This window comes from Nematolebias whitei, chromosome 1, assembly GCF_014905685.2.
Source record: "Nematolebias whitei isolate Nwh7 chromosome 1, NemWhi1, whole genome shotgun sequence".
Classification (NCBI taxonomy): domain Eukaryota; kingdom Metazoa; phylum Chordata; class Actinopteri; order Cyprinodontiformes; family Rivulidae; genus Nematolebias; species Nematolebias whitei.
In genome coordinates this window covers 21,299,479-21,322,268 of record NC_056498.1, presented here as the reverse complement: position 1 = coordinate 21,322,268, position 22,790 = coordinate 21,299,479, and the positions used below count along the sequence as shown (strand labels likewise).

The following is a 22,790-nucleotide window of genomic DNA, read 5'->3' as shown; positions in this document are numbered from 1 at the left end:
ATGAGTTTTGGTACTGGTGCAACTTTAGCTTTGTGAAATCCTTTTCGGACATTTTTTTCCTCCTAGGAAATGAATTAAGCTCATTTTACCTCCTTCATATCTTTAGATCCGTTTATAACCTTTTACTGCTCCTTTCACATTTTGGTCTGGTTCAGCTTATTTTAGCTTCCTTGTGCAAATAAAAAAATAAAATAAAATTCATCTACTTTCAGCGGTTTTTACAGCTGTTTTGTGATCCTTTCAGATTATTTCTGCTAACAACATTTTACTGCTTCTTCTAACTTCCTTGTGCCAATTTTAGCTTCTTATGCTCCTTTCAGCTTATTTCTGCATGTTTCAGCTTTTTCTGCTATTTCAGCTACTACCGGTAGCTGTTTTGACCTAATTTTAGCTTTTTCAGCTAATTCCACATTTTTTAAACTCATTTCAACTATTTTCAGCCTAATTCAGCAAAAATATGCTCGCTCCACTTCCTTCTGGTACCGTAATTTAAACTTTTTTCAGATTTTTTTAGCAACTTTTCAGCTGCTTTTTTTTGTTGTTGTTGCTAATTTCAGCTCTTTTCATATAATTTCCACTTTTTTGTGCTAATTTCTGCGTCTTTCAGTAAACATGTTCTTTCTGCTCTCTTCTGCTAATTGAAGCTTGTTCTAACTTTTCAGCTACCTTTTTAGCATTTTTAGCTAATTTCAGTTGTTTTTTAGATAAAGTCAAGATTTTTATGGTAATTTTTTCTACTTTCAGCTTAATTAACTTCTTTATGGTAATTTCGGCTTGTTATGCTCCTTTCAGCTTTTTTTCTGCTAGTTTCAGCTTTTTCTGTTATTTCAGCTACTATTTAGCTGTTTATATGCTAATGTTAGCCTTTTCAGCTAATTCCACTTTTTTAAACCCATTTCAGCTCTTTCCACTTCCTTCTGGTAGTTTAAGCTTCTTTCGGCCTTTTTAACTACCTGTACTTGTCAGCTTTTTAACATTTATTTATTTTTTATTTACTGCTAATTTCAGCCTAATTTTTGTGCTCATTTCTGATAATTCCACCTAATTCCACAAAACCGTGTTCTTTCTGCTTTCTTCTGCTTATTCTAACTTTTCAGCTAGCTTTTTAGCATTTTTAGCTAATTTCAGCTGTTTTTCAGCAAGTTCTTCGCAATAAACACTCACACTGCATTTTCACATGAAATGCAAATTCTCCATCTGTATTTCAAAGAGCCAGAAGTAGGCATGAATCCATCTAGACCATAATGCATTGCAAACACTAACTTTGAGTATGCACATAATTATCAGTAAAAAACAGATCAATGTATAGGCAGGTTGGATTAAAGCAAACTCTTAATGTGTGACCTACATTTATTAAGCTAAAGAAGATTAACAGGCAGTGTGAGGAGTAAAGATGGATGCCTCACCCTCTGCACCAATAGACACCAGTTTGACCCCCTTGCTACAGATGAAGTCCAGAGCTTTATTCACGTTGGCAATCTTGTGGAAACGCATCTTCCCTTTGTCAGGTTTGGGCAGCCTTTCACCTGCAAAACGTAACCAAAAGAAAATGTTTGTAACGATACTTTAATCAATAACAATTACCTCCAGCTGCTCAAGACAAGTTTGTTTTTCTTTCTTCATGCTTTTAATAGACCTTAAAGCATGAGAAGATTATTATTCCACTCTGTTTTAGGAATAATCAATAGAAAAACACTCAACAGAATAAATAACTTGCTCAGTAAATTTAAGGTGTAAGAAAACATGTGAAAAAATTGTCTCGTATTTATTTTATAGCAAACGTAATTTTGTGGAGTAATTATTCCGTCCACTGATAAACAAGTGTCCATCATGAAGTAAGACTGAGTAAATAAACCACAGACGTGTCAGAGTGTGAGATGAGATCCACCTGATATGACCTCCAGCAGCAGCATGAGTTTGAGGCCATTTCTGAAGTCCTCTTCAATGTTCTCGATCTGTGTCCCGGCTTTCCTCAAGTGAGAGTTGCACCAAGCTGTGAACGTCTGACAGGGAAACAGAGTGAAGTTAGAGAGACGCCCATCTAACATGAACTCCACAACGGTGAACTGTTTCTGTAGCTGCTGCACAAGGATCTGAAACAACATGCACAGCTCAATGAGTTCAGACTGAGACGAAGGTTAAACCTGCTCAGCAGAGCCTTAACTTCACCATCTTCAGGTGAGAGTACTCAGCCATGAACTAATACTGAATAATTACTTAATTGTACTAATGAAGGGGAGTTTCTGGTTGTAACATTTACCAGAATAATATAATACACAGTAACTCTATAAACTTCTAGAGCAGGAGGCTGGAGTCATTTCCAACATCAACATAGATGTTCTGTGTGGTGAAGATGTTGGTGAACGCAGCCTGTTTAAACTCTGACACTGATGGACATGTCTTACCAGCATCACAGACGTGAAAAAAGTTATTAAGTCATAATCAGTTAAAATTGTCAACCAAGCTTGTAGAGTGAGATGTTTTCAAGAATCTAATAATTATTTCACAATGAATATATCTTTATTTGTTGTGTTGTAGCAACACATGTAGCAAAATGTCCCTGAGGTCAGTCTTTCAGAGCTCTCACTATGAAATGTGATGTATTCTACCTGTACATTCACTGAGAGTGAAAACAGGAAAATGGAGTGAATGTTGGACCAAAAATAGTTCAAGCTGTCATGTCTGGGGTCATTTTGTTCAGCACAACCTCCCATGTGCGAATTTCAAGTTGTTGTTGTTGTTTTTTTTTTACTTCTGACCTACTGTGTCAATACAATACACATAAAATCACATACAAAAAACATAAAATTCATGTAGGAACATTACTGTATTTTTACTGTGAAAACCACAAAATTCACAATGAATTGTTTTTACAACTTAGAATGCAAGAATAAATAGTAATATTCATATACATGTGTACAAATTGAGCAGAAAACAAAGTTATGTGCGCTATTTCTATTGAAATGCAGCCATTTTCTGATAAAATGCCATAAATAATTTGTGCCACTTTTAAAAACATTTTCTGTGCATCACATCCTTTTTCGGTGCTTTTCTATGTCCTGCTCAGGATCACTCGGTTCCAAAATCTGGATCTGAATTTGTCTTTTGTCATTATTTTGGTTGGAAGGGGCTCAGACAAAATGTGGTTCTGTTTCCACTGATCTTGGATACTTGGCCGATACAGCGACATGTAAATCAGGAGGCCAAAACTTTTATACAACTCTTCCATGTCCCTGTCAGTTTATATATTTATTTTTTCAGCTTCTTTATTTTCTTGTTGGTGGTACTGCAGATTGTCCTGACTGGTTCTGTTGGAGGTTTCTTCCTGTTAAAAGGGAGTTTTTCCTTTCCACTGTTGCCTTTGTGCTTGCTCAGGATGAGAGACTGTGACGAAGTGAAAACTCATCACAATCTTCTGTTTCTTTAGTTATATAACTTTACTAATTGTTGGCATTTTTAATGTATGTGGATGTTTCTGTTCAGTGTCCTAAGATGACTTCTGTTGCGACTTGGTGCTATATAAACAAACTGAACTGAATTAAATTAAAAAAGTTATTTTGGACTCTGAGGGGGGGGGGGGGGGGGGGGCAATGTGTCCAGCTGGACCCTGGTGTTCTCTGTGCCTACATGGAACCAGTTTACCTCTGGGTCAACATCCATCTTTCTCTGTTCTCCAGAGCTCAGAACCGATGCTTGGTTCTGTTGGCTCAGTCAGAACGGTTCTGGACCTGATGGGCGTGTCACACTGTGCTTCAAGCTCTTATTGCAGAAAGACACATCAACAGAAACATGTAGGATACTGACAAGGTGATATGTTTGGAAATTGTGAAAAACCTTTAACCTAATCAGGGGAGAGGGCAGACTCCAGAAACCATCTTATCACCATCAAACTGGTTGGCCCACTATGTGAGTGTGCTGCTTATGGGACTGAGTTGCTGCTCCTCAATCTGATGAAATCTTTTGGATGAAAGACAAAATTTTTCACCACAAAGAAACTGTCTAGAGGACCTGACTTAACTCTGTTGGATTTTTAACCTGGATTATTGAGCATGAACTTTGATCTTAAACCTAATCCTGTCTCACAGATCCGTCAGTTCATTGATTTAATTTTTCTCACCAGCATCAAAATCATCTGAGAGCACGGGTAATGAAGTTGTGCCAAACTCAGAACAAAGGAATTATTTACTTGTTTTAGATCATTTATTATTTTTAAATTGAAAACAAGTGACAACCTTCCACAAAATATGTGTTAAACTCTTTTGTTCTGACATTAATCATAAGTATGTTCTGCATCTTTTAAAAGTCACATATGCGACGTAAGAAACAACCTGTTTATTTGGCGATGGGCATAACGAGATGAATACAAACGGTGATGTAAATGCCTCTTAGTGCTTGCCTCTGTTTTGTCTGGAAAAATGCCTAATGGCATGTCAAGGACAATTTAAATGGTTTTATAAGACCATTCAATCAATCATTCACTGACTGGACTTGTCCAAAGACGTTAACGGTGTTTAGCGTAAATGTGAAAACAGGACAGTCATTTTAAAATGAAGAGGATGCAGTAAGTGTGTTTGGGTTTATACTGCAGAGCCTAATGCTGCCTGGGTTTGGAAGGTGTGGGGGTGTAGAAGCAGAACGAGTACTCGATCTGAACCAGAGACGATGGTGTGGGTGGAGGGAGGGACACAGCATGTATTAATCAGCACTGACAGACTTTGCTGCAGAGGAGAATTTATCCCTCTGTGAGCACAGAGTGCATTAAACTGTAAATCTAAATGTATATGTTCTTATACAGTGTGTGGGTGTTTGTTAAAAGCTACTTCCATTTCTCTGCCTTACATCTGCATCTTCAGGAGATGGAAAGGATGACAAATGGAGTAGAGCTGGCATTAGAGAAGGAGAACAGAAATATACTGACAGGGAGGGAGACAAGTTACTTTGGGGGTGGGGGGGGGGGGGGGAGTATTAGAACTATGGAAAAGTGCTCAGTGCAGGAAGAAAAACAAATTGCTCATCTTTGCGTGAGCAGCAGAGCTGACATCAATAATCAGTTGACTAACCTTTCATTTCCTCACTGGCATAATGTTTGATTAAAGCATGAATACATCATGGTTCCTCGTTCCTTTGTCTCCTCTTTGAGCTTTTTTCTGTTGTAGCAGTCAACGTAACTCATACTGGCAAATTAGGACGGATTAATTTACATTGAACAAAAATATAAATGCTTTTGTTTTTGCTCCCATTTTTCACGAGATCTAAGAGTTTGGCCTTTTTCTCTCAAATATTGTTCACAAATTCGTGTAAATGTGTTAGTGAGCACTTCTCATTGGCCGAGACAATCCATCCACCTCACAGGTGTGGCGTATCAAGATGCTGATTAGACAGCTTGATTATTGCGCAGGTGTGCCTTAGGCTGACCACAATAAAAGGCCACTCTAAAATGTGCCGTTTTGTCACACAGCACAATGCCACAGATGTTGCAAGTTTTGCGGGAGTGTGTAATTGGCATGCTTATGATGTAGAGATGGACATATCTCTTTGATGAAGCTTCATTTAAAAAATACAGTTTAATTCTGAATCAAATGACGAGCTAAAGGCTGGTCTGAGCAGGGCCGAGCCCAAAATGCATGGCCACCATCTCAAAACAATTCCAATCTAAGGTTTTACCTAAAAACTACTAATTGTTACATCATCATTAACGTCACATACAATTTCATGGTTGTTTGCAAGTGCGGCAGCAGCTAACTGTTGCACTTCCAGCAGAGGTGTCATAATATTTCTTCTGGAGTGAGTTTGTTACAGTACATGAATTGTTCTGAAATTTTTGAAACTGGAAACATTTTAAAGTGGCAGCAATCAACCTTTGTCAGAGTCACTATTAGTTCATCAGTCTATAGCCAGAAATAAACTTTCCTTAAAATAAACTTTTAAACAAAATTTAACTTTTGGGTTTAACGTTAGATTTATAAAACAAAAAAGCCTTACTGAACTTTTTTATGCACATTAGTCACTTCCTTCTAGTTGAAGTTTTAGAGGTTTTCAGGCAATGCCATAAATTTAAAACAAGGAAAATACTGAATTATATTTTATAATGGTTTAACATCTTATTTTGAAAAGTTGGCAGAAAGAAAAGATCACTCCATCTAAATTAGTTCACAGCTAACGGTAGTTTTAGTAGTACTACTTGAGTAAAATGTGAAAATGTTTTCTGCTCATTTGAAGTACACTGTCACTGATGTAAAAACTGACGTGTCGTAATCCTACTAAATTTCATATTTTAAAGGTTAAAGAGAGAGTTGTAGCGAGAGTCCTGGCAGGAATGTCCAGGCTGGGATGTAATTTGATGTAAAGGTCTCTGGAGGAGGAGAGGCCGCCTGTCCTGCGAGCCAGGGTCCTAGCAGGTGCTCATCTCCTTTGCCATGCATGACCAAATTTAGACAGACTGCTAATCCAGCCCACAGACCCCCCAAGCCAGAGTGGTGAGGAAATGAGGAGGTGTTTGAAGGAGGGGGCAGAGAGATGAAGGAGCAAAAAGGAGGTGGTAGGGGGTAAGAAGCAGAAGCTAAATTGGGTTGGCATGAGACACCACTGGACAGCTGAGAAGGCGAGATTCCTGGTTTGAACTGTAAAAGTACAAGACAGAAAGGAATGGAGGAAGAAAAGAAGATGATGCAAAGAATGGATTTGAAAATAAGATGTAAGAGAACCTAAAAAAAATTTGGGGAAAAAATCAATACGAATGGTTAGAAGCCAAGAACTGTCAGAAAGATAAGTCAAAGAAAGTTGAAGATGAGTAAATTAATAAATGTCTCCACTACATACAAAAATAAACCAGAGTTATTAACATTATCCTCTGTGAGACCAAAACTTTCATTTCTATTCTTAATCTGTCATGCTTTCTCAACCCAAGACTGTGTTGGTCTTCACAGTCAGAGTCCACCAGCATGAAGTCACTCTGTCTGCACCACACACACCACAGTCTCCCCCGTGTCCCACCTGTCAGTTTGGCTCGGCTGGGGCCTTTTTTTTTTTCTTCTTCTTAACAGGTCCTTCTTGTAGCATGAGGTCACAGCTGAATGCCTGACATAACTACAATCCCCTAAGTGGAACTGGGGCCGGTGACCCTCATTACAGCTGACACACTGATACACACACTCATGTACCAACACACACACTCCTGTTCTCATAAGTGCTCTCAATAATGCTGCTGTAGCTCAGCTGTCTATCAAAGAGCTGACGTAACCACGGTGAAGCTGGAAGCTGCTGACGTCACAGGAAGTCTATCTGTTCATGCAGGAAGTCAAATAACCAACGCTACCCGCAGCTGTTTCTCACCCTTCATTTTTGGTCATTTTAAATGTTTTATAATGGTGCATACCAAAAATATAGTTGCATATTTATTTTGCTGCACTGGCTGCCTCCTATAAAGACAATTAAAATTTAAAAAATTAAATAAGACACAACCTAGTTGTAACTCCTCGTTTCTGCTGCTTGAGTTTTTGGGATTAAACAATATTAACACTAAAAGATGTGTATATGTATGCCAAAAATTATAGCAAAGGTGTGTCTCCCTTTAACTTTTTTTTTTCCCAAAACCCTCACAATGTTCTCTTCACGAGTGTCAATTTCAAGTGTTTGTACTTTATAAATATCTGCCTATTTCAATTCTACACAAGATTATAGTAATAAAAACAAGGTTTTAGCTTTTTGTAAGCACCAAGATTGCTTATATTAGGAATAACATTGTGAAGTAACTGTACTGTAAGCAAAAAATGTATTCATGATTACATGAGCTGAAGTCTTTAAAATATAATCCCTTTGAATAAAATTGTCATTTTCTGGCCAAAATCCTTTTCATTATAAGTGAATGAGTCATGATCACTTTTTGGCAGTGAGTCATATTTCGGGCCATTTACAGGCAGTCATCTGTTGGTATGGCAATTTAAAAAAAGGCAAATTTCGAGGTACCTACTTAGATACCTTTACACATTTTTGAACAGAAAGTTATAAGCCTATTGTGTCTTTTCCATACCAAGAAGCTCTGGAAATGATCTTTGGAAAGTCCTGAAGAATTCACTGCAGGAACAACAATGTACTGTGTTAGAATAATTAAACTTTAGAAAAGAGTAAATAGAGTAATAAATTCACCATTTTAAAATTTTGTCCTACAAATCCACTACCCGGGCAGCACGGTGGCTCAGTTGGTAGAGCTGTCGCCACTCAGTGAGAAGGTTGCCGGATCGAATCCCCGCCTGGGACCTTTCTGGGTGGAGTTTGCATGTTCTCCCCATGAATGCGTGCGTTTTCTCCGGGTACTCCCGTTTCCTCCCACACATTAAAAACATACATGTTAGACTGATTGGTAACTCTAAATTGTCCCTGGGTGTGAGTGAGAGAGTGAATGGTTATTTGTCTCATTTTGTCTCCATGTGTCTCTGTGATGGACTGGAGACCTGTCTAGGGTGTCCCCCACCTCTCAAACAGTGACAGCTGGATATGGGAACCAGTGACCCCCGTGACCTAAAAAGTAAGAAGCGGGTAAAGATAATGGATGGATGGATGGATGAATGGATGGATGGATGGATGGATGGATGGACGGACGGACAGACAGACAGATGGAAATCCATAATCCATAAGAACTTTTACTTTAGAATTTAGAGATACTTGCTATTTAAGAACATTGAAAATACTATATTGGGATGAAAACATTAGCTTCCTGCCTGCATTTTTTAAGGGACAGTAATTATAATCTAAGGGGGTCCTTTATTTTTGAAGCAAGAAAAGTACTGTAAGAACTAATTACAATTACAGATGTGTTTCAGTTTTATGTGTCAAGCTGTGGAATAATCTAAGTGAGGAAATTAAGCTCAGTAGATCTCTTTTGAGTTTTAGAAATAAATAAAAATGCAAGTTAATAAAGACTTACTGTTTATAGTAATAAAAACTGTAATGGTGATAATGATAAAATGGAAATGGAAATTGGTTAATAATAATAATAATAATAACAATATTAATGACCAATAGTAATAATGATTTTTTTTCTCCTCTTCTTCTTTCGGCTGCTCCCTTCTTAAGGCGTCACCACAGTGAACTAACTCGCACGTAGACTTGGCAATTATTTTTACACCGGATGCCGTTCCTGACGCAATCACAGACCACCAAGTTGCTACAGCTCTCTGAGTGGAGCTGAGAGCTGGTATCTAGGGCGTCCAGGGGAGCAGATGGTGGGGGTTAAAGGCCTTGCTCAAGGGCCCAGAGTGAGGCAAATGCGGGTGGAGGCTGGTGTGGGTGCTTCACCTATCCCACCCACATTTTGATGTTGTCGGTACCAGGTGTTTGTTTAAATGTGGTTGTTGGTTTTGTACATTTTTGTGTTCTGGGTAATCCATAAAAAATTTAAAGGATAGGCATAATAAGCTTTAGGCTTCTACCTATTATATTTTGTTCATAAAGTGTTAAATTGTTTATTTATTTCGTTGCAACTGACATGACCAAATAAACAATTTAAAACCATTTAAATGGTGAGTACTTTTTAAGTAAAATCCTTCAAGTTATAAAACTTTATATTATATTTATTTGTATTATGTAATTGACTTTATGATTTCTGGTATTCAAATGTTAAATTTAATGCTGTTAGTAAAAGTAAACCATAAACTTCAATTGTTTGTCTTGTTGATCAGATAAATAAAGTAAAGTGTTATGTGTTGTCATCATCGTATGTTCACATAATGGTGAAATTAGTTCTCTGCATTTAACCCATCACACCTGAGATACACCCAGGTGGAGCAGTGGACAGCTATGTAAGCGCCCGGGGAGCAATTAGGGATTAAGTGTCTTGCTCAGAGACACCACAACATTTAGGAATGTCTGGGGATCGAGCCTGGGACTTTTGGGTCCCGAGTCAGCTGCCCTATCTCTAACCCATCTCAGCCCCTAAATTAAAAAAATCACTGCACCCCCACCCTTCAACCTAAACTGCACATTTATTATTTAATATATTGTTAGTCATTAGTAATTGTCTTGGATTTTAATCCAAGATGCAAAGAATTTAGATAAATTATGTCATTCAACAACATATAACACATTTCACCTGGACAGGTGCAAAATAAATAAATACCTAAAGTCATTAATGAGCACCTAAGTGTCTTGAGATAATTTATTTTTCATTATTCTGTTTTATGTGTTGTCATTTTTATTTCAAGTCTGTATTATAGCTGTATTATTGAAAAACTCTATGCTAGGGCTTTAACAGACTACTCGAGTAATCGACAGTTCGATTCCTAGGACATCTATCGAGTTTTTAAATTTCACGTTGAGTATTCGCAGTGACGTCATTATGTTGCAGTTACATCATTGCGTCACGTGTAACATGATCTGCACCGGGCTACTAGTAGAAGCTACCAAATGGATTCCTCCCAGCAGATGGACTGAGCGGAGCAGGCCCAGTCTTGGCAAACGGGTAGAAACATAAGTAGTATGGAAATATTTCACTAAAGATGAATCTTCCGGTCAACTACCGTAAGGAAACAGAAAATGAATCAACTTCCTGACTGTTTGGAGCTTGTTGCGATCCGGTGTTATACCATTTTCTGTGACCACAGTATATTGTGACCATAGGGGGCGGTGTTGCATGCACTGTTGCAGGTCACAGAATATGGTGTAACACTGGGTCCAATGATCGAACCAGACCCAGCTTCCTTCTGACCTTGTTTCACAAACTAAATGCAAAAATATTAATCTCTACACCTATTAAAAAAACCTATAAACATATTAATCTAAAAAACTAAACCTAATGCGCACCACAGCTGGCGGTGGTGTGGGGTGGTCGTCCGCCCCATTGTTTTTAGTTTTGTTTTTTATGTGCTGCACATTTCTTTCACTTTTGCAGCTTAATAATAATAACTAATAGTTTTGGTTTTCCTGTGACTTATTTGCAGTATGATAAATGGTAGGAGCGTAATATACTCTCCTAATGTTTTGATGGTCTTTTTGTTTTGTAAATAATAAATTACTTTTTTTGCGTTTTTATTTTTTATTTATTTTCTCATCTTGAGATCCTATGACGTCATCAACTACTCAAGTTCTACTTGAGTTTTATTATGTTAATGTCGAGTTTAAAAATTATGTAGTCGTTCAACCCCTACTCTATGCATAATTTTCTGTTTTTAACAAAACATGGCAAGTTGTACATGTTCCTACAATCTCAGAAAGTATTTGATATGAATAATTGTTTAAAAAATCTGAAGTATATGTATCCTGTTGTATCATAGCACAGGTTTTTATGTCTCACTAATGGTGTAAGAATAGTTAAACAGCAAGGTTGACCTTGTGGACTCAATGCACACCTATCAGTACATCTACCTTTTTTACACACCTATTCAAGAGTCACATTCAGCCTTCTTAAACACACACACACGCGTTCACACTAACCACTAAGGTCCACCGACCTGTACTCCCACATAAAAACACTATGTTCTTGTGTTAATAAGGCTGTTTTGTTTGCCGTGCAGGTAAAAGTACATTAACATGCCGTCTTCAAATGTGATCATGTGCAGCGTAAACTGTAATAAATTAATCATCTATATAACTTTAAATACAAAAAACTGTAAAACTACTGTATACAAAAGGTGCATGGAATATTTCATGTCTTATCTTTTTAAAGGTAACCATAGCTTTATGACCCCACCCCACCCCCACATGTAATTACAGTCCTGTTGATCTTGGGCTAGCATCAGCTCTGTTGACGTATCAGGCAGTAATAAGTGTTTGCACAGAGAAGGGATCGAAACACCCTTTCATTTCCACAATGACAAGGTGTGACTCCGTTATTATTCAAAACACAGACACCAGGAGCAAACGCATATGTGTTGTTCATGTTCATCTCAATTTCTTTACCTGTCTGCATTTTAAATGTTTGAGCCATTGCATCAATTTAAATATTTAGACGTAAAATCAAAAGTTTAAAAACAACTACTCAACAGAATGTAACTGCACTGGTTCATTTGGATTATTTGGCATTTTTCGAATAAGAATCAAGCCACACAGAACGATGAACATAACTGCTGTAGTGATTTTTATTTCCCAATGTTTTGGGATAAACTGTCATCAGTTAAGCTCTAAATCATGAACTAAACTCAGTGTTTCCCCTACATTCAAGAAGGGCGCCCCGCCCTGTCAACAAAACAGAGTGCCCCCTACCTCCCCACACAGCTCCGCCACTTCCAGACAGGGAGCAGAGACTGTAGCAGGATCCAGCCCTAAAAAAAAAAAACAACCCAAGTTCTCACCTCTGTGGTGAAAACATGATCAAAATTTGAAACAGCATGTATACATATTTTTTCCAAGTGACCGTTTTCTTGTATGAGAGCTCCCATGTAAACAACAACAAAAACAACTGTTCCTAGATCTTTCAGTTTCAAACAGGGGATAAAGTGACAGCACCGTGATGGAGAGGAGCTACAACAGGTGGCATCATTAGGTAGGAACCCCCAAATCATCTCCCCCCTCTCTTTCCTCTTGCTGGATTGAAAAACAACTCTCCACCAGCCTCTCCAGAAAGAGACTAAATGTTTAATTTGGGTACCACAAAAAAAATAAAAAAAAATAAATCAGTATAGGTTACATTGACACCTGGATGAAAAACCACTTAAATAAACTGGGAGGTGGTGCAAACATTAAGAAATAGGCTAACTAATCTCACCTCGTTGTTGTAGAGCAGAGAATGATTTTTTTTTTTCTAATTCTGGAATTCTACTTGTTCATGAAAAAAGGTCTCAGACGTGGCTGAGTACCACCCACACATAACTATAAGTAAAATAAAAGGAGCAGTTTCCTGTTACAGTTCTCACTGTAAGAGAAATAATCTCCAGCATGACACCGTCAGCCCTTCTGTCCACCTCTCCTTTACACAGGATTAATGGGTTAAAACTTTATGACAGCCAGAGCACCTCTGGGTTCTGGTGCAAGGCCAAAGTCCAAACCTGTGGATTTATGTCTCTGTTTAAAGGATAAAAGGCCTAGCGCTCCTATTCCAGTCCAGTGTGTGTACGTGTTAGATGCCAGGGAGATTTACAACAGAATATTAGCTGCTACAAGAAAATATGCTGCAAGATCCACCACCAAAGAAAACCAGAGGACCAATATAACCAACACACGAGGATAAGTTTTGTGTGAAGGAGAAAGTGTTAGATTCTTTCGTTACCGCCCTCAACAATAAGGAATATTTGCACATCAGGGGGGAGAGGGGGAGTAGTGACGTAGAGGCTAGAGAAGGTGAGCCTGTGATCATGAAGTCACAGGTCCAAATCCCCAGACCTTTACAACAAAAATTTGAGAGGAAAGGTGAAGCACCCACATTTACCCGACTGTGGGCCCCTGAGCAAGGTGCTAACCCCCTCATCTGCTCCCAGGGTGCATTTGATAGCAGCCCTCTGCTCCGCACGTGTGGGCTGTAGTAGCTTGGTGGTCTGCGGTTGAGTCAGGAAGAGCCTCCAGCGTAAACAGTTGACAACTCTTTATGTCTAACAACTCAAAAACAGAAGAAAAAAAAAAAGATGGCCGCGCCTCTGAGGAACAGCTTCTACCCTGAGGCTGTTAGTCTCATGAATTTGTAGACTTCATTATCAAAGCTTAAAAACAATGTTTTGCACAACCACACACAATCTGTTAGCGCTCAGTATGTGTTGTGAATGACTCTCAGCTACAACATCAAATTCTAGTCCAATATTTGTATAATTGACAGATAAAGAAATTTCTGTGACTTACGTCGATCCACTGTCACGACTGTTTTTAAATTCATCAGTTGGGTTTGTACATCCAAACGGTACGTTCTGAGAACGTCCTAAAAATGTCCAGAGGTTCATGAGATATTTTGCTAAGAGACAAAATTAACTAGTTAACTAGTTATAGGCAAATTTTTAAGAAAACATCTTGCGTTTAAAGTAAGGGGTTTACATTCAGCTATTATAATGCAGATGGAGCTATAGTCATTTCTGTGGTTGCTACGTTGCAGCAGCCATCTTTCATTGGGTTGGCTCCAAAGTTTTAATGTACATCCAACTTTCTAAAAGTTTCAATAAAACCTGCACAGTATAGTTCACATTTGCAAATACATTAAACACAAACACAAGCAAAAACATTATTGTCCACCAACAGACAATAGCAAGATTAATCAGACTGCACTTCTTTGGTCAAAACCAGCATTGTATCGTCCAATTTAACAATCATTTAATGTAGTTTTCCTTGTGCTTCAAGTCAAATAATGTTCTGCTTTTGAACACGGACAAGACTGAGGTTTTAGTTTTTGGACCTGAGCATCTTAGGAATAAATGTTTCAGTCTTTCGCCCTCCTTGGATGGCATTAATCTGGCCTCCAGCTCTAATGTTAAAAATATTGGTGTTATTTTTGATCAGGACATGTCTTTTATCCCCCACATTAAAAACGTTACTAGAACTGCCTTCTTCCAGCTGTGTAATATCGTTAAAATTAGAAACATCTTATCTAAAAATGATGCAGAAAAACTGGTTCATGCATTTGTCACGTCTAGACTGGACTATTGCAATGGTTTGTTATCTGGATGTCCAAATACTTCTTTAAAAAGTCTTCAGTTGATCCAAAATGCTGCTGCCAGAGTCTTAACTGGAGTTAGTGGGAGAGATCATATCTCTCCAGTTTTAGCTTGTCTCCAAACTGAATTCGAAATCTTATTTCTAATCTACAAAACCCTCAACAACCTAGCTTCATCTTATATTCAAGATTTATTGTTCCATATTTTCCTAACAGAGCACTTCACTCTCAGACTGCAGGCTTACTTGTGGTCCCTAGAGTTTCCAAAAGCAGAATGGGAGGAAGATCTTTCAGTTTTCAGGCTCCTCTCTTGTGGAACCAACTTCCAGTTTCTGTCCATGAGGCTGACACGTTGTCCAGTTTTAAGACTGGGCTCAAGATTTTCCTTTTTGATAAATCCTATAGTTAGAGTTGGCTTGTTATTCTGCCTTAAGCTTAGATTACTAGAGGACAAATTGACCTAATTTCCTTAAATAAATTGTTAAAACTGAATAGTTTTCATTTGATACTAGTTCTATCTTAACATGTGATTCCTGACCTGCTATTGTGTATCTGTTCTTCCTTCCTGTTCCCCTCAAACCCAGCTGGTTGAAACAGATGCCCGCTTGTCCTGAGCCTGGTTCTGCTAAAGGTTTCTTCCTCATGAGGGAGTTTTTCCTTTCCACTTTCGCCTTCATGCTTGCTCAACATGAGAGTTCTGTGATGGAGTTAAAGTCTGCTCCTCAGATAAAGTCTTATATTATTATTTTTATATATGGATGTTTCTGTTCAGTGCCCTGAGATGACTTCTGTTGTGACTTGGTGCTATATAAATAAACTGAATCGAATTGAAATAAATGTTCATGTGCTTTTTGCACAATCCTGCCAACAAATAGACAAACAGGACAGAACCATTCCTCCACTCCTGCTGAGCAGAGAAATACCAGCTACAGCCTGCAGCAGTCCTGTCTCATCAGACACAACCATCTGTCTGCACTGTTACAATAATTGCTACAGCCTCATGGAGGGGATACATGCTCTGCTCCATTATGCTGGCCTGCATTGTGTTCCAGTCAGTGCCACGTTTCCAGTCTGCTGCAGATAATGCCGACCACAAACACCAGCCAAGCAGTGGAACGAGGAAGCCACCCCTTCCTGTATAGGGTCTCTGTGTGTGCAGGTGTGCTGGCAAATCAAAGTGCAAGAACACAGGCACCTCTGTTCAAATGATAACACTTATAGTTTGAAGGCAAATGAAAAGCTAAAACAACAGATGCAACTGTAATTCAGATTTAGAAAAAATTGGATTTTACAAAGAAAGGCATCGGATGTTTGTTAGTGAACTGAAACGATCATACAGGGGAAAAAAAGCAAAGATGGAAGATGGTTCTCTTGAAATTTTAATTTTAATATATCATCTTGCATTTAAAAAAGTTATTTTTAGTTGGACAGCCCTTATGTTGCCACAAAGAGCATTGTTTTCTTGAATTGTTCACTGTAATGCAACATTTTAGCTCTTTTGTTGTTCCACATCTGAACTGATGGACAGTGAGCCTGACGGTGGAGGTCACAGGTGAGTGTCCAGGTTCGCTGCTTGCACAGTGCTGAATCTCCATCCTGGATGTTTAATGAGCTCTGCAGGCAGGACAGATGAACTGATACAAGCTGTTGGGGTGGGGGTGGGGGGGCTTTATGAGCACACGTTGGGTCTGACAGCAGTGATTGGTTCAAGGTAGGAGGAGGGTTGTGTCTAATTTCAGTACTTCTTTCTCTGAGAGGCAGATCTAGGGTCAGCTAAATCATCCTAACAGAAAGCTTGACCATGAAGATCTGTGTGTGAAATTGATCTACGGCTGTATATAGCAACATGCAACCCAGCCATATTTCACAGCTTTTATTTTGCCAAAAGAGATCGTCACAGAAATGACCTTGTGGTTCTACTTTAGCCTCTGCTAGAGAAATACTGTATATATATATATATATATATATATTTAAAAAAAAGGTTATTTAATGAATCTTGAATGAATTTAGGGTCATTCAAGATGTCCCTATGTAGGCGTCTTCTGAAATATATCATCACAAGTTAGAGCATCTCTGATCCAAACTAGCAGAAATGACCTAAAACGATACTTGCATTTCAAGTGATCACAAAACTTTAGAAAAATGATAACAGTAGTTGTTCAAGCTCTTCTAATTGACATGATGTATTCATGATCTCAAACCAATTATCAGAGATCCAGCGTTTTAGTCCACTTCAAACTAGTGACAAGTAGTTCTGCTACCAAGGATCAATACCCTGTATTAACCTCAGAAATTACTTATAAGCAAAACACTGCACGCTAACCTGACATTAAGACCTCATGCAACATTTTGTAGGTGCGTATTTCCTGTTTGTGCCAGCTGTTAATGAGCTTGTTGTGCTTTCCTTCCTTGAAAACCTTCATTTCAACCCTGAGGCTGTGAAAATATAACACTTACACACAGGTTTTATTTGGTTTGCACAAAACCAAATGTTCATAAACACTCTGCGTTTCTCCAACGATCCAGCGTTGAAGAGGACTGCTCTGATTAAGTCAAGAGAGCAGCTCATCAACGCCACTTTCACCGTATGGACTCTGACACCGCTGCCATATCATGTGTCTTCTTTAGCCATTACAACATCCTGCAAGAACTTCTGTTTTTAAACCGTGACCCTATCCCCATATAAGTCCCCCACAAAACAAAGACGGATGCAGAAATACACTTGTGTCAATAAATTCTGTTTATTCTTTAAAGATCCTTCAAACGTATATACTCCTCAGGCTTTTCTGCAGCCTCCCCAGGACTCCTGTGCTTGCACTAAAGCAGTTTATAGAAGCCTCCCTACATGGACACAACTTCTGGAATAGCAACTGCTATTTGATCTGAGGGCAGACTCTCCACCTCTCCACTTACGCAGACCCTCATACTGATGCTCTCTTCACGCAGCTCGTCATACTGAAACGCCGCGCAGCACTTATTAATGCCATTTGACGCTGATCATCAGAAGCTAAACTTTCAAAGTTTGGCAACGTTTGCAGGGAAGTTTTCACATTTTTTATCAACAGGAAGCCACTGGGAGAAACTAAGCAGTGTAAATGTAGCTCATTTTTATTGAATCAAATTTATAATTGTAAATAGCAGTACATTTGTATCATCTACTCCTGAAAATAAATGTATTCCTTTTAAAGGAATTTGATTTTTGTGCTAAAAAATAGGATAAGTCTCAGGATCATCTCAGCAGGGTACATTGCGATCGTATGAGCCTGCGTGAATCATGGGAGAAATTTAACATGCATGTCCAGACTGACAGTCAGAAATCAAGGATCAAATTTAATTAGTAATCAGTCCTACACTTTCCCCAAGTTAAGATCATTCAATCATTTTTCTGAGTTGCTCTTCTTCTTAACTGATTTTTTTCAACATAAATAGAAATTGTGACATTTCTTTAACAAAAAGTAATAATTTACTTTTTAAAGTAAGCACATGTTACAACTTAGTTGTTTAAAAATATGATTAAAGTCAATATTAACTTATTTTGTCAGGTTTTCAGTATCACTTCTGAAAACACTTGTTTAAGTCATCATAAATAAAAATTGGATTTCAGAAATAAATACCCTTTACCCTTGTGTGTACAATATAAAAACATATTTCTAGTAAGTCTGCAAAATGCTCATACAAGCTGTGATTTCGTTAGAACAAAATGGTGAAAACTTTAATGCAAAACATAATTTCGGTACACTTTGAGCGTGAGTGGGTTTGTCTGGTAGCATCAGAACAGAGACGGATCGATAACTCTGTCTGCATCCATCAGTCTGAGACGTTGGAGAGCAGAATAAGATTAAACATGATTTTATTATGCAGCACACTCAGATGTGTCCTCACCCACAGAGGGACATTACATTAGGCTGAGTGGATACTGTAAGGAGCACTAAGCAGCACTTGAACTTGACTGTTTATTTTAAACAGCTTCTTTTATCAATGTCAGATTATAATATAATGGCTATTAATCACAGATTACATGTGAGTTTGAATGAAATTTTGATTCGTAAAATGTAAAAACAAAATGCAGTTTTGATAAAAAATAGACTGAGAATTAAAGCTTTAATAGTGGTAATCAATGTTCATATTTATGTCTGGTGACAAATAAAACAAATAATCTGCTATATCAAAATATATCTCATCACGTAAAATGATTATATCATTAAAGACATACACATAAGTTTCTCCAAAGTAATCTACACATTTTAGCTCATTAAAAACAATCCAGATAATGGTGAGCAAATGTACTCCATGCCTAATTTTGAATGATTTAATTGTCAGGTTATTGTAACACTTTAATAAATATTAAGTTGGATTATTGCTTTATATAATGTCTCCCCCCACGTCTTTAACATTGAATTGTATAACCACATTATTGTCACATGGGTCTGTTTAAAACAGCATGCAATCACAATTTTCTAACAGATCAGCTGAGCCAGTTGATAACTCTGTAATGGATATTTTTAGGTTACTGTAAGCATGAGCTTCACCGAGCAGCAAGACGCTCACTTTGTCAGATAGCAGCTGAATTCTTTAACAATGTGAAACCTAAGACGACTTCGGTCCCGCTGGTGAACCTTTCTGGTGTTGACATTTTAACTTTGCTTGATGTATTTATTACACAAAGACAAAAATATTAGAAGGATGCAATGGTAACGGCTCTTGTAACCACAGTCCTCTGCAGTTAGAGGTAATCTTCAGACGACTACTGATCATGCTTCCAGTGTAAATGTGCTCGAGTTGAAACACTTCGAGCACCGACGGGTCAGACGTCAATCCCTCTGAGAATTCCTCAACTCATCTACTTCTGCCCCAATATGCTCTTTCTGCTTTAGCTCTTAAAGTGGGCTGACAAATCAACCTTTATGTCTAAAACTGCAGCTGCTTTGAAGAATAGGATTGCTTGGACAAGATGCATTACTTCATCCTTTCATCCATGACTGTCTCCAACAGACTGGACCAGTTGTCCTTCCCTCACACAATATTCACTACTAAACTCTTTGCCTAAACCAAATCTACCAGAGGTGCTTTATGACAAAAATAAACCAGTGTCAAAATGTCCAGTTCAGACATTACACACACATCATTTCTAATGTCCGGTATCAAATTCGGCATCACTGCGTGTGTTGACAAACACTTTATTACCGCGTCAAATGGTGCACGGCTTTTTCCACTGAAATCTCAAGGCTAGAGGAGACAACAGGTGCGCCGAGGCTTTCCTTTCATATTCATTACACTGCAAAATGATGCACTGGCTATATTTATGGTCTGATATCAGCTCCTTAAGCTAGATTTTACATGCCGAGAAGTGCCACGGAGTGCCATGACTTATTCCCACTGGGAGGTTGAGTAGTTGGGACTAAAGGCTTTCTTAGCTACGCAGCTTTGTTCAAATCCATTTTTAGCAGGTTAAACTGAACATACAGACAGGTAGACGAGTCAATGTAAAGCTAAAAGGGAAGTGTTGATGTGTTTTTATTTTAAACAAATAATTAGAAAATACTTTACACAACATGACTCAAGACTTGATCACTGGGGAAAATTACTTTTGGTATCATATTGCTCAGACACTCTGGATCTCCATCTTTTTGAGTGGCATCATAGGTTTTATTTTTCTGTAGTAAGCTCTATGGCAAACATATGATTTAAAATATGCTAATGAACACATTATCTTCACAGTCAAACATAACAGTGGTAGGCATTCATGCTCCAAGTAGCTTTCTCTGGGTCACTGTGACAAAACCGCTGATAATCTTGGTATACCTTCGGTACATTTGGAGGGATTGGGCCTTAACCCATCCTCTCTGTCATCATAAAACAGCAAAAGAATGATGGTGTGAGAAGAGGGGAAGAAAAGTAAGAGATGAAGGCAGAAGGAGGGGGGGGGGGGGGGGGCAGAGAGGGAAGTTGGAGCCAAGCAAGTTAAAAACTTATTTTTAGGATGATGTTTATTTGGAGGTCTGTGAAACCAACCCGGGGTGCATATACCAGCCTCTCTCTGCTGCCATCTGTTAGAGTTTCTCAGGCTGTCACTTCTGAGGGGGTGGGGGGGTTCTGTCAGTTTGCACAGACAGAAAAGTTTTGCAGAATAACTGTAGCTTGTGAAATGTTAATATACGCAAGATTATAATGGCACTGAGGAAATAAGTTTGTGAAAGCTGCAGTCATCATGTGACAGGAAGCATAAAAACATTCACGTAGCCTCACATCAAAATCCAGAACCTTTTCTAGATGTGTCTTTCTAGTCAGGAAAATGAATGTTACAAAGATATCTGAACTACAATAGATGTAGCTGGAAATTACACTTTTAAGGTTAGGGATAAATTCAGTAATGTGATTTAAACCTTTAACAAGAGTTGTTAGTTGTACTTTATATATTTGATAACTGTGTAATTTGTTTAAAAAAAATATTAGCACTAATGCAGTATCATAATTTTTATCAACACTAGTTTGTTGTCAAACTGAAAGGTTCCAAATGACATTTTTGGCAAAAAAAAAAAAAAAGGAAAGAAAGAGTGAAAAAAATACAAATATAATTAAATAAATATTAATAATTTAAAAAAAAAAAAACATAAAACAAATGTTCTTTTTAGACCTACATACTAATCTGAGTTTGCAAAAATTAATTATCTGAACATATACTGAGTGGCCTCTACTAAATCCAATCAGCAATTTCTCACATGATTTAGGATTTATACGTGTCCTGGTATACTTTTACCATTAAGGTCATAATTTAGTATAAAATTCAACATTAATTTCAAAGCCAGATTAGCAGAGAAATTGTGAGGAAAAACAGAAAAAAAGTATTTAGAGCATGTTTAAATGTGTAGCTTAATGCTGTTTAATGCTTTAGAATTTGTACATGTTGTAATCACAAATTGAGAAAATTGTTCCACAGATTTTGTTAACAAATACTGTTAAAATGTTTATTTTGTGGCAAAGGACAAACGTCCTTTGTAACTTTTTGGCTTGGTCATAAACTTTGATGTTCATTTAACCCTGTAATCTACACTTTACATCGATTAAAAATAAGTTTGTAAACAGCTAATCCTAACAATAGCTATTCTTGAACTATGATTGATGATTTACCGAAAAGCTATTTCTAGCTTGGACTCCAGGAACTTTAGGGCCACATGAAGACAGAGGTCCCTCCCACGAACATTTTTCAACATGGCAGCTAGCAGGTAGCAGCTAGCAACACCAACTTAGTGTAACTCAATTTATACGCTTATAAACCAAAAAACAACTAATACGATATATTTCTTGGCCCTCAAGACACATTAGTAAATATTTTGTGCATTGAATAACGATTAAAAAATCAAAGCGTACCAGCCTTTTCTGTTGTTTTTGTCTCGTTTGCCGTCTCTCTCCGTTGACCGTGAGCTAATTTAACGCACCTTTTAGGCTAGCCCTCAATAAAGCCCGCGTGTTGCCATAGCAACGGGTGCCCTCCCTCACGAGTTAGCTCTGTAGTTAGCACCAGTATCAGGGTGAAAGTTTATAAATATTAAAATTTTAAGTTTTTTTGTTCATTTAGTTTTATTGAGTGTTATATAATGAGGTGGCATATTTATCTTTGCTTTCCAAAAGTAGGCTACGCAAACAACCACTTATTATTATTATTTTATTTTTTTTACCAAGATATTTGTAGCTTATTTTTCTCATTCGCTGGAATGGAACAAGTTCATTTTAAAAGTTTATAAACTTTAGTGCAACTTTTAGGCTAAGACCTAAATGTCAGAAAAAGAATGGGGAGGGTGGTATTATATTTAGTCTGCAAGGCAATCAGGGGGTAACTGAAAGACAACACTGAGAAAGTTCCACGGCCTAAAATATCTGCCCACACAGCTCCCAGCAGGACTGAAGGGCCAGGTGTGAGGACAGCCAAGACACAGATGCCTGGTTTCTTATTGGGTTGTTAAAGAATTTAGTTAAGTGCTTCAGGAAACGGCTACGTTCATTTATGTTAAAATACACCGAAAAGCTGTTCAGTGGTAAGTGCTTTAGCAGATGAGTACAGCCTGCTGCCCAGACCCTCCACATCTAAACCTACCTTCCTCTGCTGCTTCTCCCAGGCAGGGTCCAGCAGCAGGTCCCTGTCCCAGTCGTCCTCCTGGGTCATGTACGCCTCTTCATGTTGGATCGTATAGGAGTTGCTATACGTCATTTGGGTTTCAACCGCTGTCAT

General features: G+C 38.0%; 1 protein-coding gene across 1 annotated transcript in view; it reads right to left on the bottom strand.

The window, feature by feature from the left end:
• The window catches only part of actn3b (actinin alpha 3b), a 42,464-nt gene extending 19,674 nt beyond the window's left edge, over positions 1 to 22,790 (bottom strand). The window contains exons 1-3 of the mRNA XM_037675574.1: positions 22,656 to 22,790; positions 1,889 to 2,003; positions 1,407 to 1,526 (exon numbers count right to left, since the gene is read on the bottom strand). Of these exons, the coding sequence (XP_037531502.1) occupies positions 1,407 to 1,526; positions 1,889 to 2,003; positions 22,656 to 22,790 (370 nt within the window). The remainder of the gene's footprint in view (positions 1 to 1,406; positions 1,527 to 1,888; positions 2,004 to 22,655) is intronic.